General features: G+C 35.7%; 2 protein-coding genes across 3 annotated transcripts in view; both read left to right on the top strand.

Moving 5' to 3' along the window:
- LOC149781833 (uncharacterized) overlaps nucleotides 1-4,984 on the top strand; it is a 50,780-nt gene extending 45,796 nt beyond the window's left edge. Inside the window, exon 18 of the mRNA XM_089934793.1 lies at nucleotides 2,640-4,984. Within this exon, the coding sequence (XP_089790919.1) occupies nucleotides 2,640-3,010 (371 nt within the window). The 3' untranslated portion in view covers nucleotides 3,011-4,984. The remainder of the gene's footprint in view (nucleotides 1-2,639) is intronic.
- A 9,643-nt stretch (nucleotides 4,985-14,627) lies between these two features.
- Nucleotides 14,628-26,308, top strand: LOC149781832 (uncharacterized). Of its 2 annotated transcripts, none has more exons than XM_089936014.1 (2): nucleotides 14,628-18,675; nucleotides 23,503-26,308. In XM_089936014.1, exon 1 carries the CDS (start codon nucleotides 14,628-14,630, stop codon nucleotides 15,279-15,281), a length of 654 nt encoding a protein of 217 aa, XP_089792140.1. In that variant the 3' UTR covers nucleotides 15,282-18,675; nucleotides 23,503-26,308. The 2 variants fall into 2 exon arrangements, with proteins under 2 accessions (XP_089792140.1, XP_089792138.1); XM_089936012.1 differs by having other exon boundaries at nucleotides 14,628-18,708.
- Nucleotides 26,309-27,949: the final 1,641 nt, after the last annotated feature.

Here is a 27,949-nt window from a genome sequence, read left to right as displayed (position 1 = left end):
GAAACCTGATTGTATTTCTGTGACTGGCATCCTAACTTTGGTTTCCTTAGTAAAGACTGGAAACCTGATTCTATTTGGTGAATGGTATCCTAACTTGGCTTTCTATATGACAGACTGGAAACCTGATTATATCTCTCAAAGTAACAATCACACTGTGTGTAATCACATTTGCAATCTCCATGTATCTTTCTTTATTAGTGATGATAATACAGTTTATGATTCCCATTCAAATGATTCTGTTGTTTTGTCTCTGAGTGTTAAATTCTATCATATATACTCGCTTATGAGTGAGTCCAACTGCAAACAACACAGACCCTGTCCTGCCATTGTATAATGATCCAGCAGATCTGGGACTTTCTTAGGAGTGATTAGTAGCACAAACAACAAGTGTCTTCAGGTGCATTGTGTGATGACAGATCAGGCTCGGTGTTGTTTGCAATCAACTTATACCTGAGTTTAATCAGGCTCGGTGTTGTTTGCAATCAACTTATACCTGAGTTTATCAGGTATACTTTACATCTTCATTATAGTGGTAGTTCAGTTGTGCATTTAGATGGCAGAATCAGAAATATGCTTTTTGTGTTATTGATTAGAAAATATTGAAGAATATAAATTAGCAGTCAGCAAACAGACAGAATTCAAAACTGCAGTATTGGACAGTTAACCAATGAAAATAACTGATACTATCACAGAAAGACACATGTATTGAAATGATTTTCTGATATATGTATTGCATGACTCTGACATGTGTATCAGAATGACTCTCAAACGTGTATTGGAATGACTCTCTGACACATGTATTGGAATGACTCTCTGACACATGTATTGGAATGACTCTCTGACATGTGTATTGGAATGACTCTCTGACGTGTATTGGAATGCCTCTCTGACACGTGTATTGGAATTACTCTGACACATGTATTGGAATGACTCTCTGATATGTATTGGAATGACTTTGACATGTGTATTGGAATGACTATCTGACTGGTGTATTGGAATGGAATGACTTTCTGACATATGTATTGGAATGATTGATGTGTATTGGAATGACTCTGTCACTTGCATGTTGGAATGACTCTCTGACATGTGTATTGGAATGACTTCCTGACACACATATTGGAATGACTCTCTGACACATGCATTGGAATGACTCTGACATGTGTATTGAAATGACTCTGACACATGTATTGGAATGACTCTTTAACATGTGTATTGGAATGACTCTCTGATACATGTACTGGAATGACTCTGCCACATGTATTGGAATGACTCTGACATTTATATTGGAATGACTCTCTGACACATGTATTGGAATGACTCTCTGACACACATATTGGAATGATTCTCTGACACATGTATTGGAATGACTCTGACATGTGTATTGAAATGACTCTGACACATGTATTGGAATGACTCTCTAACATGTGTATTGGAATGACTCTGATACATGTATTGGAATGACTGACACATGTATTGAATTGACTGTGACATGTATATTGGAATGACTCTGACACATGTATTGGAATGACTCTCTGACACATGTATTGGAATGACTCTCTGACGTGTATTGGAATGACTCTCTGACACATGTATTGGAATGACTCTGACACATGTATTGGAATGACTCTCTGATATGTATTGGAATGACTTTGACATGTGTATTGGAATGACTATCTGACTGGTGTATCGGAATGGAATGACTTTCTGACATATATATTGGAATAATAGATGTGTATTGGAATGACTGTCACTTGCATGTTGGAATGACTCTCTGACATGTGTATTGGAATGACTCTCTGACACATATTGGAATGACTCTCTGACACATGTATTGGAATGACTCTGACATGTGTATTGGAATGACTCTGATACATGTATTGGAATGATTATCTGACATTTGTCATGGAATGACTCTGACACATGCATTGGAATGACTCTCTGACACATGTATTGGAATGACTGACACATGTATTGGAATGACTCTCTGATGTGTATTGGAATGATTCTCTGACATGTGTATTGGAATGACTCTCTGACATATTAAGTTTAACTTCACATACAGTAAATTACTGTATTATGTGGATGTAGAAGAAAAACACCACAATACTACAGTTTGCAGTATATTTGTCTCCTTATTACAGTTTTACTTGGTGACAAAAAATCATTCTTCATTTGAGAAATTCTATTTTAGTATGTATATATGCATGTGTGGGTGTATGTAGGTATTGAGGTTGGTAGTATACTTTTATGGCACCTCATGACATTAGTTGCTATAAGGTGTCAACTAAAGGTAATTATTTGAATTTTTTTTAAATGAATTGCATAAAAACATTACAAAGATAACCCTTTCAGATATTAAGTGTAAAAATGAAGTACAGCAAAGCTGTTATTTGACAACCATGTACAGTGTATGTAGTAGAGTTTACAGTACTCAGCACAATAATGGACATATAATTCCTATGGTAAATGTTCTAAAAATGTAACAATGAAATGAATACAATCTTTGGAAGGAAAGACACTTCCTAATCATTGTAAAGTATAAAATGTAATAATGCTAAAATTCTGAAAAATATATGTATAATAAAACAGATAATGGTAACATGGACAATCCTTTAAATATATTGTGCTATGTATTTTAGGAGGATATTCTGTGAAGAAACCATCAGGGGGAACTAGATCTCCCAGAACCCTTAGCCCAGCTCGGTTACCAAACAACAATAAACATCTTCCAGAGCTGAGAGAAAGTGGAGCAAAATCAGTCGCTAAAGAAGAAATTTTGCATCGTAGTAGTTCTGTCCCAAGCTCGTCACAGTCTCCACGACCCAACACGAGTTCAGGATCACGAAATAAAGCTTTCTCAGCGCCACAAAAAGAATATACTGTTACGAAGAACAATAATTTAACATTCCCAAAGGATATGGGTGGACCACAAGAGGTGGGAAAACCAAAAGCAACAAATACTTTAGCACAAAACAGGAGAAGAATAGCAGCAATTTTAGGACGAAAATAACAAAATTGTGCAAAGTATTTATTTATATAAATTTCCTGAGATGCATTTAAAAATATAAATATATGTATAATGTTTTAATTCTGTTGACTGTGACAGTGATGGAATAATTGCCAGTAGTTACATATTTTTCAACAATTCAATTGCAGACATCTAAGTTTGCCATTCATTAACTCATTCGGCCCTGGAGGTTTTTGTCGTTTTCACCTGAAATGCGAGTAGTAAAGACATTTTGGGGGCTATTTCTGAATACATCGTAATACATTGGCTTTCAACAGATTTTCCATGAGACTAATGCCTAGTTGGATTAGAAACATCGTTTTCCATTGGTTATTTTGCTTGCGCATGAGCAGAAGGGTAAAAGTTGAAGTTTTTTGTTTCATTTTTATATATTTTTTTAATGGACCCATCATTTTTGTATGGAGATCTCTCTTTATTCCAAATGCCAACATTATCCTAGTTTTTGCAAAGGTTCACCTGTGTGTGTGTGCAGTTCAGACTGGTCTGCCTTAGATCTGAAGCCAAAAGGTCTGAAATCCTGACACCAAATCGCATTCCAACCACGCACGAATTTTGGGTGAAAAAGAAGCGGGTCCAAAAAATTAAGTTTTTCCCTCTGTGTTTTGTAGTACAACTAGTACTTCCAGATTATTTGGTATCATTGTAGAGCTATATCTGTCTGCTTTTTTGTAATACCACATACTTTGGTGTATCTTAAATGACCTTGATGCTGCAGAGCTCGGAAATAGGATACAACCTCATCACGCCTACAGACGGGATTGGGGCCGAATGAGTTAAGTGGCAGTTTTACCACTTGTGTATTTTGAATGTTTTTCCAACATATGTAATTTTCAGTCTGGTTGTCCAATGGTGACAAGAGGGTGATGATGTGGTAGAGCAGTAGCACTGCAGTTAGTAGGTCCAAGGTTAGATTTTCAGTGTTGTAATTTTTAGTTAAAACTAGAGATTTGTCCTTGCTTGGTGGTTTCTTGGTTTCTGTTACTGTTAAAAACCACTCTGAATTAACTCTGGTACTGTGAAGCAAGCTCTAACTGTATCATATTATTCAATGTCTTATACAACTAGAGTTATAAAAATACATACATGTATAAAGTTTGAATGTTAGAGTAAACACATTCAAACTTAAATAGTACAAAGTGCTGCAGATTTCAACCTTTTATATCTGAGTTTAAATTTTTCTTCTGAATTTTTGACATCACTGGCAAAGGAAAGATTTGTATGAAGACTGTATAATTTATTCAAGTGATGCCAACCATTAGTCATTGATATTTGATTTATTGAAGTTTGACCGAAAACATGTTTATACTCAGTGTCATCTTAAACTCTTGCCACAATTCATAATGGAAATTCAATTTCCCTTATGAATATCATAAACTTAATTTGCGAATCATATAATGAAATTATGAATAATCTTGCACAAACAAATATCATTGATTTATTTTAATATCATTTGTATTATTCATCTTACATTTTTTTCAAAGATCTCCAAACTTAGAACTTTTACTATGATAAATTATGTACAAGTAGGGGACCATTAAAATGTATGCTAATTGAGTTAGAAAAGCTAAATTACAGTATTTCTCCCATGATAAGCCCGGTAAGCTAGCCTTAGAAAATTTCCTTAAGGAAGGGTATGGGGTTATTGCCAGCAGAATATATCATAGGTAAATGTTTTGCTGAATTTTCAGAAAGTTAGGGGTGGGATTATCAGCCGTCATGGATTTATCATTGGATAAATATGGTAATTGTCACAAGTAATATCTACTTTTCTTACAAAGTGTATTTGTTTGAATCACTATAGTTATCTGTGCTTTATATCAATCCAGCTGCAAACAGCATATACACAAATCTATCATTGAATAATGCGGTGGCAGATCAGGGTCTATATGTTTCTTTTTTCTCTGTATTCAAGCCAGCAGTATAAGCTACATCTGCCAGTGCATTATGTGATGGCAGATCTCTCTCTCTCTCTCTCTTTCTCTCTCTCTCTCTCTCTCTCTCTCTCTCTCTCTCTCTATATATATATATATATATATATATATACACACACACCACTCCCTCGATAACTTGCGCCCTGATAACTTGCAAACTCCCTTATAATGCAGGGTCAGGCATGGATCCCATTTTTTCAAACCAGAAAATACAAAAAAAATGATCCCTATTTCTTAAAACTTGAAGAAAATCACAGTCAAAATTGGTAACTGAAAACTTTACATATCGCTCATTTTATAGTTGCAAATGGTAGATAGGACCTCAAAATTTTAATCGACATTTTGAAATTATCAGCTCTTAATAAGAAGTCGTATAAGTGGTTACATTTTCTTTTTCAAAACGACACTCTTAGTACACCGTAATTAAAAATATTCGAGGAAATTTTGATCAATGAAAATGTCACTTATGCCTAGTGTAGGCTGTACATTAATAATTAAATACCAATTAAATAATTTTTGTTAAGTGAAATTTGTGTTTTAATTCTATCTTTTAGTTTCACTTAAGTGTAATCATCATAAATGCAATGTATATTTTAATATAAAATGTGTAAATCTACCATAACAGCTATGTCTGCAAATGTTTCTTTGAGAACCTAATTAAGTGCCGACCGTGTTTTAATAGCTGACTTACCAAAGTATTTCTTGTAGTGTTGCACTGAATTTAAAGCTGGCCTACTTTGTATTATCATATTAATTATGTCTTTTGAATCAAATAAAAGAGGTGGATTAAAAGAAAAGTTAAAAAGGCATGCAAATCCTATAATTTAAAATCTAGCAGGCCCCAGTCATATGTTGAGTGAACTCACTTCATGGATCAATTGAACACTGTTAAAAATATTATTGTGTATGTAACATAATTAAGCTACCTTAAATTAACCAACTCATTCATAACTGCGATCAAAGATAACAAGGCAACCAAGCTAAAGGAATACTTTGTAAAATAATGAGCTTGGTTTCACAGATAGAGAATTTTGTGGGCAAGTGAGTTTCAGAGAATTCTTGAAGTGGCATTTAGAGACATTCTCAGGGATGATAGGAAGTTTCACTATTGCTTTTAATGAAATCACAACATCAATATTGTACTAACTAAAGAAATCAAAAATTGAGTTTAGATGTAGACGATTGTCTCACAAAATAAATGATGTCGTTTTTATAAAAAAAAAGGAATCTTGTTTGGTGGTGTATCAACAGTTTGTCTAGTTCCCTGCTAACAGACTCCTGATTTGGGAGGATATAATTAAATACCACTCCAGGAACCAGACTTAACAACAAAACAGAAAGCAGTGAAATTATACACAGATTTTTTTCGCATAAATGTAATGGTTGTTCAAACCAGTTGGAATGATCTTTCACATATTGGACATTTTGAAAATAAATGTTATTTATACAGAATAATGAACAACTTCATTAGAAAAAGCATGTTATTAACAATTATTATTGTAAAACGAGGATTCAGTCATTAAACAGCCTGGTCCTCTAACTTCCTCCCTCACGTTTTTCTCGATGTTTAAGCTGATTTTTTCATTATTTGGAGGTACTTTGATAACTTGCACCCTCGCTTATAGTGTGGTCAGTGTTTGTGGACCCCATTGTGCGTGAGTTGTCAAGGGAGAGGTGTATATATATATATATATGCTAATGATTTTAATCCAATAGTATAAGATAGAACTTCCTGGTGCATTATGGAACAGCTGATCTGGGTCTATGCTGGTTGTTCTGCACATGATTTCAAGTCAGCAGTGTGAGCTGGATCAGCCAGTGCATTATGTGACAGCAAATCAGGATCTGCAGTTATGTTAATAATATACATGGGCAGCATTGCTTCTGGAGTGCATTTTGAATAATTAATTCCTGTTTATAAAAGCCAGTGCAAAATCTGAGTCCTGTGGGATATTTGTTCCATAAAATAATCATAGTTTTGCAAAACTTAATTTCCTATGCTTTATTTATTTTTTATAATTGGTATCATCCTCTAGACTTTTCAATTTCCAGTAGTTTGCTTTTATTGGTTGCTAATCGTTCGAACTCTGTCATATTTCAGACTTGTGATCTTCATCATGTGCTGTGCATTGTGATAAGTAAAGATTATTGATGGACTATAATGTAAAGTGTCAACCTAGTTGCTTCATTGATCACTATTTTGCAGTTAGTAAGCGAGCAGTAATTTGAAATTTATTTGTACTTAGAAACCTCCTAAGACAGAAATTTCATGGAACCAATTGAAAGTTTTGGATGGAGAGGTTTTTGGTTTAATGGGGTTCTCAGATTTCATATAAAATGAGATGTGATCAGTTATGTCCCCTGAGCTGCAGTACATGTATAATGTTTATATTGATTAGTGCCTAATTAATGTTTAATTAACATAATGATCATGTCCATGTTGACATTATCCTGTAAATGTTTCACACATTTCTACGTTTATGTAAATTACATGATTATACAGAATGTGACAAGCCAGTAAATATGAGTTGAAAATGTTTGTATTATGTTGGCATTTGTCAGCTAAAGTGTCAATTGTTACAGCACAAGTCATGTTTTTAGTTTAGAATCCAGTTGATTGAGGATTAGGCATGATTGGACATAGGTGATTGGCAGATCAACATAATCACCCTTGCTTTGCATACTGACTGATATTACAAGCAATTAACTTTGAAAGTTGTAAATTCAGCTGGATGTAAATGTTTCTAATCAGCCTTTTGTTTACACTGTAATGAATGCCGGTGTGAGAGCCATTCTTTGTTGTTTTCTTAAAGCATGACTGTAGGCTATTTCCTGACCATTAGCCAATCTCATAACTGGGATCTGGCAGCTCTCTGCCATTGTTTTGAGGTAGTTTTGGTTTTGTTGAGGTTAATTTCAGTGTAAAAATGAATCCTGGGACCACAGATTTGTTTCAGGTTTCAAAATAGATGGATTTCAGTTACTGAATTTATTTTTTAAATTAAAGAAGAAAAATTCTCAACCAGAAAATGTTTGGATTTCAGGAGGATTCCAGTTTAGTGAAGTTTCAGTCATGAAAGGTTTCATTTAGTTTCTTTGACCAAGCATTAAAAAGAATATCAGTGTTTCTCAGGAATGGGTAAATGAAAAAAAAAGGTGTTATTAAAATTGTCATGTTGCATGGAACTAATTTGTTCTGTTCAGTAGCCTTTCTAAATCTTTATTTTTCACATCTGCATGGAACTAATTTGTTCTGTTCAGCAGCCTTTCTAAATCATTATTTTTCACATCTGCATGGAACTAATTTATTCTGTTCAGCAGCCTTTCTAAATCTTTATTTTTCACATCTGCATGGAACTAATTTATTCTGTTCAGCAGCCTTTCTAAATCTTTATTTTTCACATCTGCATGGAACTAATTTGTTCTGTTCAGCAGCCTTTCTAAATCTTTATTTTTCACATCTGCATGGAACTAATTTGTTCTGTTCAGCAGCCTTTCTAAATCTTTATTTTTCACATCTGCATGGAACTAATTTGTTCTGTTCAGCAGCCTTTCTAAATCTTTATTTTTCACATCTGCATGGAACTAATTTGTTCTGTTCAGCAGCCTTTCTAAATCTTTATTTTTCACATCTGCATGGAACTAATTTATTCTGTTCAGCAGCCTTTCTAAATCTTTATTTTTCACATCTGCATGGAACTAATTTATTCTGTTCAGCAGCCTTTCTAAATCTTTATTTTTGCATGGATATGTTGATTATATTGCTTTTTCTTTGGTATCTGCTAGAAAGGCTAACCCATCTTTACTCTGCTAAACAAAAGATGGTCCACTTTTTGACCTACTCATAGGCAGTTCTAAATTCAACACTGCATTATGGAGAAATACTGTATCATTTCATATAAATTTATGCTAAACATCAGGGATCTCAAACACATAGCCCATAGGCTGCATGCAGCCCACCAAGATATATTCTTTGGCCTGCAAAATGATTGGGGTCACAATGTGTCGTGAGAAATAACTAAGGTGGTGTGGCCCATTGGCCATCGAAAATGCCCTCATGCGGCCCTCAGGGTGGTTTGAGTTTGAGACCCCTGATCTATACACTGTCTTGAAAATCTCACAACAACAAAAATAACAAGGACGTCTGATTTACTGGCTATATGCAAACTGTGTCAAGTACAGCTGTGGAATGAAATATCAAAAACTGAAAATGAATAAAATAACTGAAAAAAATGGCGTAAGTCTAAAGCTTTTAATATGTGAATGAAGTTGATAATAGTAAATAACTAAGATCCTGCGTTAAGATGTAGAAAGGCCATTCCTATCACTTACAGATGAAATAAATAGTCTTGTGTACATATATAAAATTGTTCTTAATAAGGAGTCTTTCCAACCATTATACCTCAGTGTGATTTAAAATGGATTTATTGGATTTATGTTATTACATGGAGTAATATATATCTGACATTTCCCATCATTGGTCATTCTTATTATTAGTAATACTCATTATTAGTCATTATTAGTAATACTCATTTGTTCCAATTAGTAATTTAACCACTGTAATATACAAGAATTTAAAACCAGAATAAATACAGCTAGAGGTATACTCATTCCAGTAAATGTGTAATACAATTTGTGATGTGAAAAAGTCATGTGGGATAATCCTACATGATAATCCTCTTACCCTTAAGTGGGACTTAAATATCCCACTGCAATGCATCTGATGGATTCAATTAATCTCGTATTGTAGCATTAGAAACCTGCATTGACATTTTTAAAAATATTTTTAAGCATTAAAACTTTTCATTATGATAAACATATTGCATTTAAGTATTTTCTGCAGGTCTTTGAAGCTGTTTTTCATTTTTCACCACATTTTTGTCTGTTATTCTGGTGTCATTATCAGTTAGTATCCATATTTTTTCACATGTCCTACCACCAAACATACCATATTTATCCATCAGTATCCACTATCTTGATGATAAACACACCATTACTTTTACAAAACTATGGCAAGTATTTACAAAAATATTATTTTCATGCAATAATAACCCCACCTCTATGAAAATTATGCTTGGACCACACACTGACCTTGCAGAAGATATAATGTAATTTTATCCAGTCAGATTAGTTGAAAGAAAACATCACATACTATCTTTTCAACCCTTATTCTGAACCTTAATGATTTGATTTTCATTTAAATTTAACAACATTTTTATTAGAGAGTGTTTGTTATATCATTCTTTTTTGTCAAAATGCTGGATTATTTTCTTGGTGAAGGGATTTTACAAAAGTGAATTGTACATTACAGTTACTGACCAGTACTGGGTATACATCTTAAATTTGTGCCATTATACATATGAATATAACGTTTGCAGAGTTGTGTTCATTTAATTATTTTTTTATACAGTATATAAATCACAGAGTTATGTGATTGAATAATTGAGTCCTGTGATTGACAAGTGTAACTGAAAAAAAATTCTAATGTTTAGTGTTTTATGTGTATTTTGCCCTTGGTTTCTACACCAATTTTGAGCTCAGGTGAGTTAATGGTATTCCCCTGCATTCACTGTGAACATCCATCACCAGTCTGTCAACAATTAATTGTTACCACTCTGGAGCATATATTTCTGATCTGATTTCATTCAAACTTGGAATACGAGTTTATATCATAAGAATCTCTGATGAGTTTGATAGCAGTCTGTATATATTAATAAAGTGATCTTTATTTGGTTGGTTAAACTGTTACCACTCTAGAAGCCACATTTCTGATCCGACATTGAAACTTGGAATATCTGCCTATATCATTAGTATCTTGGACAAATTTGATAATGAGTTAGGTCCATACGCATAATTAGTTCATTAGTATCATGGACAATTTTGATAATGAGTTAAGTCCATTTGCATAATTAGTTGAGCTTGCATCTGATAGGCTGAGCTTGTTACCCCTCATGAGATCATATTTCTGATCTAATTTTGTTCTGCTTATGTCATTAAGATCACATATGAGATCAATAATGAGTGAGATTTATGCATCTTAGGTGGTCTTGTATCTCATTGGCTGAGCTTGTCACCCCATTGCAGGCCATATTTCAGATTTAGCTTTGATCAAACTTGAAATGTATGCTTATATCAATAAGATCTTGGATTGTGACCTTTCTGGCAGCCACATGTCCGAACTGAAATATGAGTTTATGTTATCAAGATCTTGGATAGATTTAATAACGAGGACAATCCACACATTTTAATGAAGGGGCATGGACCCCTTTTGGTTATCATGCATCACACTGGCAGCTTGATACCACTCTGGAGGTTGTATTGATGATCAGATTTTAATTAAATTTGGAATATATCCTTATGTCGTCAAGATGTTGGACAGGTTTGATAATGAGTAATAGATATGAATATGAATGAGATGGTTTGGTTCAGCTTAATTATATTCAGAAAGCCATAATTCTTATCAGATTTGTATAAAAAAGTGTCATCACCCAGTGGCTTATATTATTTTCTTTCATTATTGTGTTTTCATTTGGGATAGTATCATATTGTCATTTTCATTAGATCTATAATTGTTTTTAAAAAACTCTCCTTGGTAAATGACAATAAAAAAATTAATGTGAAATTCATTGCCACTTTGAGGTAACATTCATAGCTATTATTCAAGTCAGTGGTTCTTAACCCAAGGGTCATGACCCTAATTCAGGTTGCCATGCTATTTTGAGTGGGTTACCGAGATCAACCTAAATGATTTCAAATTTCCTACATAAGTGGTTTTTTAGCATTTAATGGGTGGAAGGTGAGAGGTCACAAGGCTAAGACTACAATCCTAATCTGGGTTGCTGCCCAAAGAGGCTAAGAACTGCTAATTGAAGTGCTGTGTATTATATCAGTAGTGAGTCAACAATTCTATTGAAGTTCCACATGTAAAATGCACAGGTTACAAATTCAGATGTACACAAAACAAGGCATTTGGGACAATACAAATATAAAATGGCATAAAAATCTCAAATTATACTTAATTAGCATCATAATTGCTTCAGTATAAATGTAAAACAGCATAGAAATCTCCAGCAGTTAATTAGCTTCATAACCACTGCAGTACTTGTACTTGAGCTAGGTGAACATGCCAACCTTAATAAGACATTAAACTGTATCTCAACAGCTATTTAAAACTTTTCCAAATAATTACACTCCACGAGTCATTTTAGTTTTTGAAGAATATTATGAAAAATGAAAAATGTAATTACTACATCAATGTGATTATGTTTATGCAGCGTTGCAAACAATGTTCTCCATTCAACACTTTCTTGATATTCATGTTGGATGGTTTTTATTGCTACTTTCAGCAATTTTGTTTGACTATTTGATGCTGAGAAAATGGGAACTGAGTACCTTTAACAAGGACATACTGAAACAGCCAAGGCAGGCTAGTCTGGGTGGGTATTACAAGGACATTCTGAGACAGCCAAGGCAGGCTGGTCTGGGTGGGTATTACAAGGACATGCTGAGACAGTCAACCCAGGCTGGTCTGGGTACGTATTACAAGGACATACTGAGACAGTCAATCCAGGTTGGTCTGGGTGGGTATTACAAGGATATCCTGAGACAGTCAGTCCAGGCTGGTCTGGGTGGGTTTTACAAGGACATGCTGAGACAGTCAACCCATGCTGGTCTGGGTGGGTATTACAAGGACATGCTGAGACAGTCAACCCATGCTCGTCTGGGTAGGTATTACAAGGATATCCTGAGACAGTCAGCCCAGGCTGGTCTGGGTGGGTATTACAAGGACATGCTGAGACAGTCAACCCATACTGGTCTGGGTAGGTATTACAAGGACATACTGAGACAGTCAATCCAGGTTGGTCTGGGTATGTATTACAAGGATATCCTGAGACAGTCAGCCCAGGCTGGTCTGGGTGGGTTTTACAAGGACATGCTGAGACAGTCAACCCATGCTGGTCTGGGTGGGTATTACAAGGACATGCTGAGACAGTCAACCCGTGCTCGTCTGGGTAGGTATTACAAGGATATCCTGAGACAGTCTGCCCAGGCTGGTCTGGGTGGGTTTTACAAGGATATCCTGAGACAGTCAGCCCATGCTGGTCTGGGTGGGTATTACAAGGACATGCTGAAACAGTCAACCCATGCTGGTCTGGGTAGGTATTACAAGGACATGCAGAGACAGTCAACCCAGGCTGGTCTGGGTGGGTATTACAAAGACATGCTGAGACAGTCAACCCAGGCTGGTCTGGGTAGATATTACAAGGACATACTGAGACAGCCATTCCAGGTTGGTCTGGGTGGGTATTACAAGGATATCCTGAGACAGTCAGCCCAGGCTGGTCTGGGTGGGTTTTACAAGGATGTACTGAGACAGTCAACCCAGGTTGGTCTGGATGGGTATTACAGTGACATCCTGAGACAGTCAACCCAGGCAGGTCTGGGTGCTTATTACAAGGACATACTGAGACATTCAACCCATGCTGGTCTGGGTGCATATTATAAGGACATACTGAGGCAGTCAACCCAGGCTGGTCTGGATGGGTATTACAAGGACATACCGAGACAGTAAACCCAGGCTGGTCTGGACGGGTTTTACAAGGACGTACTGAGGCAGTCAACCCAGGTTGGTTGGGGTGGGTATTACAAGGACATGCTGAGACAGTCAACCCAGGCTGGTTTGGGTGGGTATTACAAGGACATGCTGAGACAGTCAGTCCAGGCTGGTCTGGGTAGGTATTACAAGGACATGCTGAGACAGTCAACCCAGGCTGGTTTGGGTAGGTATTACAAAGACATATACTGAGACAGTCAATCCAGGTTGGTCTGGGTTGGTATTACAAGGACATACTGAGACAGTCAACCCAGGTTGGTCTGGGTGGGTATTACAAGGACATGCTGAGACAGTCAACCCAGGCTGGTCTGGGTGCGTATTATAAGGACATACTGAGGCAGTCAACCCAGGCTGGTCTGGGTGCGTATTATAAGGACATACTGAGGCAGTCAACCCAGGCTGGTTTGGGTAGGTATTACAAAGACATATACTGAGACAGTCAACCCAGGTTGGTCTGGGTGGGTATTACAAGGACATACCGAGACAGTAAACCCAGGCTGGTCTGGATGGGTTTTACAAGGACGTACTGAGACAGTCAACCCAGGTTGGTCTGGGTGCTTATTATAAGGACATCCTGAGACAGTCAACCCAGACAGGTCTGGGTGCTTATTACAAGGACATACTGAGACAGTCTACTCAGGTTGGTCTGGGTATATATTGCAGGGACATACTGAGACAGTCAACCCAGGTTGGTTGGGGTGGGTATTACAAGGACATACTGAGACAGTCAACCCAAGTTGGTCTGGGTGGATATTACAAGGACATACTGAGACAGTCAATCCAGGTTGGTCTGGGTGGGTAGGCTGGTCTGGGTGGGTTTTACAAGGATGTACTGAGACAGTCAACCCAGGCTGGTCTGGGTGCGTATTATAAGGACATACTGAGGCAGTCAACCCAGGTTGGTCTGGGTGCTTATTACAAGGACATACTGAGACAGTCAAACCAGGCTGGTCTGGGTGCATATTACAAGGACATACTGAGGCAGTCAACCCAGGCTGGTCTGGATGGGTATTACAAGGACATACTGAGACAGTCAACCCAGGCTGGTCTGGGTATGTATTACAAGGACATACTGAGACAGTCAACCCAGGTTGGTCTGGGTGCTTATTACAAGTACATCCTGAGACAGTCAACATATACAGGTCTGGGTGCTTATTACAAGGACATCCTGAGACAGTCAACCCAGGCTGGTCTGGGTATGTATTACAAGGACATACTGAGACAGTCAACCCAGGTTGGTCTGGGTGGGTATTACAAGGACATACTGAGACAGTCAACCCAGGTTGATTGGGGTGGGTATTACAAGGACATACTGAGACAGTCGACCCAGGTTGGTCTGGGTGGGTATTACAAGGACATTCTGAGACAGTCAACCCAGGTTGGTCTGGGTGGGTATTACAAAGACATACTGAAACAGTCAACCCAGGTTGGTCTGGGTGGGTATTACAAGGACATACTGAGACAGTCAGTCCAGGTTGGTCTGGGTAGGTATTACAAGGATATCCTGAGACAGTCAGCCCAGGCTGGTCTGGGTGGGTTTTACAAGGACGTACTGAGACAGTCAACCCAGGCTGGTCTGGGTGGGTATTACAGTGACATGCTGAGACAGTCAACCCAGGCTGGTCTGGGTGCGTATTACAAGGACATACTGAGGCAGTCAGCCCAGGCTGGTCTGGATGGGTATTACAAGGACATACCGAGACAGTAAACCCAGGCTGGTCTGGATGGGTTTTACAAGGATGTACTGAGACAGTCAACCCAGACAGGTCTGGGTGTTTATTACAAGGACACCCTGAGACAGTCAACTCAGGTTGGTCTGGGTATGTATTACAAGGACATACTGAGACAGTCAACCTAGGTTGGTCTGGGTGGGTGTTACAGGGACATACTGAGACAGTCAACTCATGTTGGTCTGGGTATGTATTACAAGGACATACTGAGACAGTCAACCCAGGTTGGTCTGGGTGGGTGGATGTATAATTTCATATTACTGTAAATGTGGTCAAAATTTTGGATTTTTCTTGAATGCTTCTGTGGTCATTCTGTATTTTTTAATTGTATTCCCCCTGTTTAGAATTAGAGTCAGTGGTTTAAGTTATAGATGTCCATATTTTGTATTTACAGATTTCTTTTGTTGGTATGATGCCCAAACACAATTGCATATTTAACTTTCAGATAAATAAAATTTCTTTGACCATTTATTCCATTTAGTAACAATTCACCTGTCTGCCTAGAATTGTTTGGCTTTCAACAGAATTTCAGTCAAGTTATAAAAAAAAAGAAATTGTAGCTTTTGCCATAAAATAGGTAGCATTTATACAGACAAGACCATTACATTTTATGAATTTGTAGCTATTAAAGAAAGATTTTAAATTTCTCATGAAAAGTATTCGTTTATGTTCACAACAATAAAATAATTTGATATCTAGTGCAAAAATATGTGCATATTTACCAATCTTGGTGTTTCGGTTCAAAAACAAAGAAATAGAGATTATTTTCCATTAATAAAAATTTAAACAAGTTATATGGAAGACATAACTGTATCAGTATTGATACCTGACCCAATCTTGTCACAGCTGTACCAGTATTGGTAACTGACCCCATCTTGTCACAGCTGTACCAGTATTGGTACCTGACCCCATCTTGTCACAGGTGTACCAGTATTGGTACCTGACCCCATCTTGTCACAATTGTATCAATATTAGTACTTGACCCAATCTTGTCACAGTTGTGCCAGTATTGGTACCTGACCCAATCTTGTCACAGCTGTACCAGTATTGGTACCTGACCCCATCTTGTCACAATTGACCCAGTCTTGTCCCATTTGTATCAGTATTGGTACCTGACCCAATCTTGTCACAGCTGTACCAGTATTGGTACCTGACCCCATCTTGTCACAGCTGTACCAGTGTTGGTACCTGACTCCATCTTGTCACAATTGACCCAGTCTTGTCCCATTTGTATCAGTATTGGTACCTGACCCAATCTTGTCACAGCTGTACCAGTATTGGTACCTGACCCCATCTTGTCACAGCTGTACCAGTATTGGTACCTGACCCCATCTTGTCACAATTGACCCAGTCTTGTCCCATTTGTATCAGTATTGGTACCTGACCCCATCTTGTCACAACTGTATCAATATTAGTACTTGACCCAGTCCTGTCTCAGTTGTACCAGTATTGGTATCTGACCCCATCTTGTCACAACTGTATCAATATTAGTACTTAACCCAGTCCTGTCACAGTTGTATCACTATTTGTACCTGACCCAATCTTGTCACAGTTGTGTCATTATTGTTACTGGACCACAGCTTCTCCAGTTGTATCAGTATTGGTACCAGCACTCCTATTTGTTAACATACAAGGTTTAAGAAGTTTGTTGTTTGAATTTTTCAATTCTGAATGTTTACCATCTTTAATCACTGTTGAGTCCAGCTGCACAGGCCAAGATCTGCTTAATGTGCTGTCATATCTGGGTCTATGTAATTTGTTGGGAGTAATCAGTAGAACAAATAACACAGACCCTGATATGCCATTGTCTTATGCAATGATAGATAGAGTCCATGTTGTTTGCAGCTGGATTTGACTTATACATGAGTAAAATTGGTAAAGTTCATTGTTAAACTTGAATATCTTTTAAAAATGTTGACCATAAATTTTTTAAATATGTTTACATAACTGATTACTTCACATGGATACAATTAAAATGTCAAACATACATGTATGTTGATGTAGTACATGGGTTTTGGTTTTTACCAGGTTCTTTCTCCATGAGTTATACTGACCTTACTGTTTTAATGCCTATCCTGTTTGGAAGAACGATGTTAGACCAGAAACAACAACAACAACAATCATTACATAAAATTCATTTGTAATGAAATCAGATATATGAAGCGTATAGTTGGGTCCCATCCAGTATTGAACCAGTATATAATATTTTAATATAATGCCACTGCATATGTACAGTAAACTGTTTATAACAAATTGAATGTAACGAAATAAAGGATATTATGAAATATACTGCAATTACCCTTCCAGTGTTGTGAATAATATCTCAGTTGTAACAAACTCATATACATTTAATCAAACCCTGTCACTTGCAGCCGCTCATGGGAAAAGGCACAACTGGCTATTGCACACAGGTGGCCTCTGTACACAGGTTCACCTTTTAAAATTGTTTTTTTAAACAAACAATATGTACTGATATTATTTTTGTTAATATTATTATTATTATTATTATTATTAAATATTGTTTTATTTGCAATGTACAACAAAATCATTAATTATATGTATATGTTCTTTCCCAAATTTATGTCTCACACAAGATTATTATATCCTGCTCATTTTAATCAATCCTACAAATGAAATCATTGCTGTTTTAGAATATAAACTCATCTTGGTTTGTTCATGCTTTAGTTAGTTGTTCAAAAGACAGTCAAAACTTATTGGAGAAACTTATGATGAACAAGAAATCAAAATTAGCCATATATGACTATTATTTGCGACCTATGTACCAAAACTTGACATGATTTTACATACAAGTTTTTAATACTGAATGACACCTGACCCTAATGAAAAAAGTTGTAACTCATATTGCTTTTCAAAGTGAACTTTGTTTCTTCATGGATAGTTTTAATTCACAGGCAAATAGAAAACAATATCAAACTGTACCTATTATTCTGGCACACAAGATGACTTCCATTTTTGCTGATATTACGCAACTACTTTTCCCACCATCCAGCAACAAATAGCTCCGAACCCATACCATAATGATAAAAACTGGCTTGTTTTTAAATTTGACAGTGACACCATTGACTTACATTATAAATAGGACTAGAGTGAAGTTAGTACAAGTGAGAAAAGACATATTTGCACTTCCATTCACATGATATTTCTTTTATCTAATCTATGCCTTCCTCATGAAGTGAAAGACTGTCCAGTCACTGATGTAGATAAGTGCCAGTGACCACTAAAGGCAGGGAGAAACAAGTGTTTGCTTAGGAAACACCTGGCTGGCCACCACAGAAGGCAGCTGACTTACATTCATCACTTTCATAAAAAGAAAATATGCGAGAGGGAAACTGGAGTGGCCATTGTGAACAGGTGACTGCTGAGTAAAGGTGACCATTAGAACAGGTTTGAATGCGTGTGTGTATTTATAGGTTACTGCATTCGTATGGGAAAATATGAACAAGGTTTTTTTTCTGAGTAATTCTGCATGACCTTGGGAGTGCATATTATTCAAATAAAACGAGTTCATATTTTCCCATGTGTAGTTACCTTTTCATTATAGACTAATTTTGTTTTTCTACCTAAGGCTTAATAATTAAGAATTGCATTACAATAAACAAATGTTTGCTATATTTCAAAATAAATACACAACTGTAGAGTCATCAATACACAGTAAAAATATTAATGCACACATAGTACCACCCAGCAACCTTTGAACTTGGTCGTGTGATTGACATTAGTGTTTTTATTTTGGCCTACTTAAAATTAAAATTTAGAATCATATTTTGAATGAATGAAAATTGAAATAACTTTTCCAGTTGGCCCAGAATGGATGGATTTTGTTTGGTTTTTTTGTTGATCCAACAAAATTATGCTTTTCTGCTTAAGATGGACTGGATTTATTGTGTCAATTCAGTGCAGTAAGGAGAATGTGATTTCAGTTGGAAATATAGTTGAAATTACAGTACCATTTTGGTGCGTATCAGTTATTCCATGAGATGGGTTATGTCATTCGGATTTGCAGAACTAAAAAATTACATTTTGAAGAAATTCAAGGTGCAAAAATGTAGGTATATTTATCTCCATTCTTATCGCCAGCTAAAGATGATATTTTTATGCCCTGTCACTTGCATGTTCACTGTTGGAGGGACCCCAGCTATGACATCTATCATACATTATATGTCTTGTATCGCTAGCCTAATATTGTATCAAAATTGTTAAATGGGGAAAATTGCAAAGCAGTTGTTGTATGAGAGTTGATTTAGTCAATGGAATTAATACTTCTTGTTGTCTTCTCCTATTGGCTATGAGGCTTTTAGTTTTCTATCAAAACGTTTAGTTTCATTTTTCACAAATTGAGTGTTTTGACTGTCTTGTAAAACGGTACTTCTCTGATAGATATGCAATAGCCATGAGCCTCAGTATGCTTTTCTGTGTTACTTGTATGGACCCTCGAGAGCACTGGTCATAGTCTGCACTGGTCATAGTCTGAACCATGCAAGAAGTTATGAATATATTTAAAAATCGGGTTTTTAATTACTGCGTCTCTCACGTTTGTTGCTGACAATGCGAGAATCAATTTCTTATGATCAGGATGGTATTTTTAATTACTGCGTCTCTCACGTTTATTGCTGACAATGCGAATATCATGTTAATTCATTGGCTTGTTTGAAAATTTCATTTTTGACTCAGTTAACTCATCCTCATTGTTAATTTTATCATCTCAGCTTTCAAATGGACGAAACAGTTTGTTTAGTTCATCTACAAACAAATCTAATAAACCAAAAGCTAAAGCATGCACTAAATGAGCGTACATTGTTTGTTTACAAAGTAGTTCCTAATACAATATAGTATTTTTAGACACATGTATTGTGCAGTATGAAAAAATATGTAAAGTTAACGAAGAAAAAAAGAGCACATTATTCATTTATATATATAGTATGTACGAACTATCAATGATATACCACGAGATGTATACATTTTTCATTAAAAGGAAACGAGGCTTGACACCATTTGATTGTAGTTTAACACCAAAGACACCATTTGATTGTAGTCTATCACATCTGACACCAGAAGCATTTGTAATGTATCACACATGAAACCATTTGATTGTAATTTGTCACCCATGACGACGTTTGATACTTATCTTCTTGTACATTAGAAGCTGATTTTCATTTTTTTTTTAAATTTAGTGTTAACATACCATCTTTTGAATGTGTTATTTTTATCAAAATGTACACACAAATAAAATCAAGCATTAATATCCCCCATTTAAAAATGTCACAAATTACTAGGGGTGAAACGATTCATCGATATTTCGATGCATCGATACTTTAGCTGAAACGTTACACGTATCGATACAAGAGACGGAGAATCGATACAAAACGATACTTAACGTATGCATTTTATATTAGTCTTCAGTAGTCGTGAATAATTATTATTAGTTGCCTTGTTATTCTGGAAAATTATAATCCATCTGAAACAGCATTAGCAGCCAAGGCACTCTTGTTTATTAGCAAAAACGAAAACGATTTTTTGACAATACCCACTCGCCGTCTACAAGTTAACACAAAGTGACATGGTTCGTAATCTGACCCCACCCCCAATTATCTTAACCCAGAAGTATGTTCAGCATATGCTATGCATTCCAAACCTGTTCTACATGTTGAATGAAGTACTTTACTTATCATTTAATAACCATTTTCACGCGAAGTTTCTAATTTGAATTGTATCTTGACTCCTTTGGTCGATTTGAAAGCTAGGCTACTGGTGTGTTGCACATTGAAATATGTTACACTGAATTCTCATTTGTGGTTATTGCTTGTGTCTCTCCAGGTTAAACAATAACCATCGATCAGAAATCAATGTAGCTTATTCTCTGCGTGACAAACAGAATGTATTGGCAGAGCAGCAGGGAGACTTAGACGGAAAGTCGTTAGATGTGTAAAGTACTGAAGTGGAGATGCTGTCATAGTGTGAGATGGCGCGAATCGTGCAAAATTTGTACGAATTCGCGTGCTTGGAGAACAGTGAAACGCAAGAACTCTCTCAAATTTGTTGAAAATCCCACATATGGAAATGTGCTCGGCGAAGTATACAATATTTATTTAACTGTTCTTGTCGCAACATCTGTTTTTCGGGTTGCAACTGTTTCATATATGGGTTCTTCAAGTACGTCTTGAATGGTTGTTAAAATAAATTTGATTCGAACAGCGTGCCCAGGAATACAAATTATGGCGTTGTTTGAATCTTTCATAAGGAAAGTTTTCAAATGAATGTTTACAATACGGGCTACCTAGAAAACACAGAATGTCTGATTCCTGGCGTGGTTCATTACGATTTTGTTCGGCAAATACTTGCGGATAATTTTGATGATGACAGTGATTTTTAATCTTAAGAAGTATATCAGATTATTGGAGCTGGGAAAAACACTTTACCAGCTCTAATAATCTGATATACATCTTGACATTAAAAATCATTGTCATCATCACCAGCATCAGCAAGTATTTGCCGAACAAATTGGAGATACCATCTGAGCCCAAAATGGCGTTAAATACGAGTCAGATATACATGCTGAATGGACAAAACAAAATAGACGGTAGGACCCTTTCAGTGGTTTTCGAAATTAAATGTACAGTGGACAGAATACTGAACCTAATTACTATACAGACAATTTAAAAGTATAACGCATTTTTCATTTTTTAATTAATCAAATTCGCGGTGCAGATCATATGCTACAAAACCATATGGGTTGTTTTCACAGACGTCACTATTGAGTACACATTTACCAACAATGCAACGCGCGCATACCTTGCGCCGCCATCTCGAGTCCCTAACAAACCTTTGCCAACATTAGTTTTCATGTATATTCAAGATATTAATCTGATTTAACTGTCGACAAGGACATTTACTTCATGGAAAGGATAAATAGATTATACTTAAAATTAATTACCCTATAGCATGAAAATAAAAATAAAGCTGGAAGTTCCCTTAATTATATCGAAAGACAGAATAAAGAAGTTGAACCGTAATCGTGCAAATTGCTACCAAATAGAAATGCAGTCATTTGTTGTTGTTGTTGTTTTTTTTTGTTTTTTTTTTTTTGTTTTTTTTTTTGTTTTTTTTTTACAAACAGACAATACTGACATTTTTAAAGTCTTTCGTATCATATCCCTAAGCTTGTCATCTTGAAAGAGTATTTCCAGACAATGATTGTAGGGATTCAATATCAGGTACAAATTAAAATTTCATAGCATGTGTTTTATGCCAGAAAATGTATGTACAAATTCTTTTCGCGTCAACAAGTGTTTGTGCCAAAGACAGTTGACAAACCAATTTAATTAGTATGGTCAGATATTGTATTTGTGGTGGAAATGATGGATGTAGGATGATACTGAATCAAAACGATAACCATTCAAAGAAGTGTTCTTCATTGTGTTCAAACGAAACACGTGCCTAACGGAACATGACTGTGTCGAATGTCAAAACGAAATATTCCTGAAATGCTTTTAGAAATATTAAATTATATATTAACAACTAGCTTTGTGGAAGTACACACGTTTGTGGCGTCACGTGAAAACAACGGATACATGTCTCCATATCAGGGTTAAGATAAATTCAATAAAATAAGGGTTAAAAATGCAATTAAGAAGTAGAGATATTTATTTTAATTTCTCTGTCTGCAGAAACATTGATGGATTAAATACCGTTATGCAACATTATTGGACAGATAAGAACTTTGGCATATTAGTCAGTAAACTAATAATTTAACAAAGGAAGTTTATGTCAGTGAAAACTCCTATTTTGGAGCAGATGTATCCAAAAGATAATATATGCGATCTCTGGAAAATTGTACATAACAGGCACAATGATCAAGTTCCAACAAGTTCAAGCTGACAAAGCTATCGATGTATATCCCCTTCAGAAAGAAGAACAGAACAATATTGATACAAAGAAAAGGAGCATAGTATGCTCAGAATTAATTAACGTATTAATTGATTTCAGTAGAGCTATAAGAAAGTGACGCAGGAAGACAGAGAGACATATATTGAGGTTTAGATTAATATTGACCTATGACCATTGTTCATCCCATCCTTTATTCTTTGATAAAGAAAGATAAAAGATAAGATAAAATTCTGACATCATCTCTCCTTAAACTGTACATGGGAAACAAATTTTGAATTTCTCTTTCTTATGCAGAGATATGTAACCATTGAATGAAGGTGCTGATGGAATGCGTGAAATTAGCGATGGGGCAGATTTCAAAGTGCTCAAGTTTATCACCTTGTGTAAGTGAAAATAAAATTGTAGAATAGGACTGAGTGTAGTCAATAGGTTTCCTTCTTAACTAATAAATACAAGTACATGTGGCTACAGCAGTCTTTTGCATCTGCGGGAAACAAAATGTGATAGATTTTGTTGGTATTCAGCCTTATTCCCATGATGAGATTTTCTTTGCACGAGGAAATTGCATTATTTCTTCTGTTTTGAAGATAAGATCGTAATGTCTTCCAAGTGTAACTGAGACGAAATTGGTAATAATATGTTTTCAAATCATTCATGTTGTACAAAACAAAGGGAGTTAAATGGAGTCATCATTAAATGGCCTAAAACGTTAAATAAAACTCACTGCAACCAATAGGTAGTCTGTTTGAAAGTATTGTTGTTATCTTCTCCTCAGGAATAGCAATAGACTGTCAACATACATGAAAGGGCACCACCTACCTTCCAAAGATGGGAAGACCATCAAGTTCATATGTGTATCGATATTATCGTATCGCAGGCCGCGTATCGTGAATCGTATCGATATGCGACACATGTGTATCATTACACCCCTACAAATGACAGTTTCAACAAATGATGTCAGTTCACAGCAAATATGGCAGCCATTACTAAAAATAGAACCCAAAAAATTAAACTACTCCATAATTGCTAGATGAAAACTGACTAAAATTTACAGAAAGAATCCTGATCTAAAGACCTTAAAAATCTGTTACTAATTATGCTGATCCGTGATAAAGTATGGCTGCCACAACTAAAACTTGAAAAGTCTTTAAGAAATTTGTTTTCAAAAACTGCTAAACAGAAACAGACTGAAAGCATCCTAGCAAATGGACTTTTAAATTTTTTACAAAGGATGCTGATCCATCAAATATGGCCACAATTAAAAAACACCTTTAAATGTCATTTTCTCTACAATGATCAGAAAATTTAACAAAAGCATTCTTGTATGCAAGCCTTTCGATTTTTACAAACTTGTAAACTTACAAACTCGAATCTACTATCAAACTCAGCTGCTGTTATTTAAAATTAAAATATATTAATAAAAAGCTTTAAAAGACACCATATAAAACACTGTTTAGCAGTTTTTGAAGAGAAATTTCTTCCAGATTTTCAAGTTTTAGTTGTGGCAGCCATACTTTGTAATTGGCAGTAGCTCATTTTGAAAGAAGAGATCAGGAAAACTGGGTCTAATTTGTGGAGAAAAGTATAACTTTGGTCTTTGATGGTTTTTTTTAGGTTCATAGGTCAGAAACGTAACTTGATCGGTACTTATTGATGTTTCGGTCGGAATTATAATCAATTGCCAAATGTTTACAGTGCTAGATACAATAAGATGAATTAATCTACATGAGATATCAGTCAGGTCATAATGTCAGTTACTATATTGACTGCCATTATATCGTTTAGATTTGTCTAATTACCTTTTATAAGTCCTAGTTCTGATTCCCGAGTATAATAATGTTTTGTCAAGATTGATGACACGCACGATGGTAATAACGAAGGTATCCCTGTCAGCTGATTTTGGTTTACAAACTACGCATATCAAATAATTACAATGCTATTCCTAAGGCATCCAAAGTTATAGTTAGGAGTTCCAGCTATGTTCTTAACATTAACTTGGTGGTCACATAGACACCACGATTGGAGCAATCATTTATGACAGGTTTATCAAAGTCTTCATTGACAAGTGATGCCATCATCTTTTACATCTTCTACACAGTCATATTTTCTGCATTTACTAAGTAATTGTATACTATCTTCCAATCTTCAAGGTCAAGGCCACATCTCAATCTATATCTTCTATTAAAATTGACCTTACGCAAGATAATAGATCGTTTCGCCTACCGAATCATGTGGCATGACGATCTGTTAACCTCCGACAAACATTCAATATTAGGCAAAGACATATTTTTCAATATCAGTGGTATGTTTATTACAAATGATTTTTATTATTCTTAAAATGTAAAATGACCAAGTTACATAAAATTATAATGCAGTAGACAATATTTATATCTCATTTTCAAGTTTGTATAGTAATAACCTACGTGTTTCATTTCAGTGAACTGTGAAAATCAATTTTAAAGCGGCTTCAGAACATATTCATGTAAAAGGAAATTCACTCCATAAGATATTAATGCATTTCATGTGTTTATTCATTGTAACTGACTTTTTGTTGTTGTTTGTGCTGCCTTAGAGGTAAATGAATTAGAAATGCATAACAAAACTGAAATAATTACTGTTTAGAATCAGTGTTTCCCTTTACCCTCATTTGTGCTTCAGAGACCCTCACACTTTTAATTTCACCCACAGTTTTCATATCCAAGTTTGTATTTTACTCAGTCTGACCCCCAGTTCTGACACCATGGGGATTTTTTTACCCTCAATCGTACACCCCTAAGGGATACATTGTTAGAAGTATGCTGTTTTACTTAATTAGTTACTGTTCAGAAGTATAATATTTTTTCATAAATAGTTACTGCTTAGAAGTATACTGTTTTACTCAAATAATTACTGTTTAGAGGTATACTGTTTTACTTAAATTGTTACTGTTTAGAAGTATACCGTTTTACTTAAATAGTTACTGTTTAGAAGTACACTGTTTTACGTATTAAGTTTAACGTTCTCATCTGATCGTGAGATGGAATTTTGATTAGTGATGTATGTTGATGTAAACATGTAAATACAAGTTTAATATATCGTAAGATAAATATCTGAAGCCATTGTTTTTGTATTTATTTATCATTCATTACAGTTTTCACACACACACACACACACACACACACACACACCTTACTTCAAGTCAATGACTGAAAATAAAGAGTCACGCAAATGTTGAAAGATCTAGACGATGAAGTGTTGTTTTTTTTTTGGACAAAACTTTAAAGATATAATCTGGGGTCCAGTCCTTCCTATAGAAGACAAAAAGAAGAAAAAACAACATACACAACAAAGCCCGATGTTAGGGATTCTCCACTCATATTCTGTAGTACAAGTCATATAGCTCATATACTATTCTGTAGTACAAGTCATATAGCTCATATACTATTCTGTAGTACAAGCCATATAGCTCATATACGCCCGCAAAGTCACTTTTTGCAGCTACATGAGAATTTGACAACACATACCTTTAAATGGCGTTTATTCATTTTATTTCACGCCTTGTCCTTAAAAATTCCATTGAAAATTATTGTATAAATTCCTCGAAAAATGTCGAACGGCAAATTCAGTGATAACGTACTTAGACATTTTTAGGCACAATTAAGCAAGCGGGGTGAGCTCATTTAAACTGGTTTTGTCGCGCGCTATGAAGTAAGAGGGAACGCGCCTGCAGTTTTGAAAAAGTTGTACTACAAACATAAACAGACGCGACAATGTCGTCCTTTATATACAAAGCCTGGGAGAACAACGGCAGGAAGGAAAAAAATCGGCACACAAGTCCAATAAATAGGAGGCAATTATGTAACTTCGTATATATCTAATGTATGGTATGTCATGTCTTATTTCAATTCGTGCATAATACCTATTTTTCCCATACAAGTATGTGCTTTCATACACGCAGAAGGCTTGAAACACGGCTGTCAATTCAGATTTATTTTAATTAAATTTTATGACATGCCAAATTATCATTTTTGAAGAAATGTCACATGAACAAGCTAAGAATAAATGTGTTGTATGTTACTCCTCTATCCCATTTATAGTTAAACATCCACACAGGAGCACAGGGGCTCGTATCGCGCCCGCTTAATATGTGAGCGAGATCCCACTGAATGGAATACTGTCTTCTCATTGCATATTAAGCGGCCGCGATCACGGCCATGTCGAGCAGTAGCGTGGGAAAATGGTCTGGCATTCCTTAAAGGTATGATAGTAAGCCAAACTTTGGATACGCATACAATGTCGAATGCCTGAGCTAAACATCGGTACCAAATTTGCTTGAAATAATAGCGTTTATTCTTAAATGGGTCGCGCGAGAAAGGAGAAAAGTGTCCTCCCTTTTAGTTGTTATATAGTACATGTAACAGGTCAATTGTAAGCAACGATACGAGCCCCTGTGTACAGGAGATGAATGAAGATGCGCGCGACATCTTGTTCACGCGATCGTACCTTCATTCCCCCTGCACTAGTAATAATTAAAGCCAATATCGACTTTCTTGGCCCAGTGTAATACAAAACTGCCATTGTACAGTCCATAGCGATCGATAATTTTCGTCTGAAAATTTTGTTATAACAGTTAATGTGTAATTAATTCACGATTGAATAAACTTTGCTATAACTATATTACGTTTAAATTTTAAAAATAAAACTATTTTTTAAATTTATCTCAGTAAATGTAGTTACATGACCCGTGTGATTTGTACTTTAG

The sequence above is a fragment of the Sinohyriopsis cumingii genome, chromosome 15 (assembly GCF_028554795.1).
Source record: "Sinohyriopsis cumingii isolate HCF-2022 chromosome 15, ASM2855479v2, whole genome shotgun sequence".
Taxonomy (NCBI): Eukaryota; Metazoa; Mollusca; class Bivalvia; order Unionida; family Unionidae; genus Sinohyriopsis; species Sinohyriopsis cumingii.
The sequence above is the reverse complement of the archived record's forward strand: the minus strand, read 5'-3'. Positions and strand labels throughout refer to the sequence as shown.

Excerpts from the sequence above, each read along its gene's own strand:
- LOC149781832 (XM_089936014.1), top strand. The coding sequence starts at position 14,628 with ATGTATTACAAGGACATACTGAGACAGTCAACCCAGGTTGGTCTGGGT.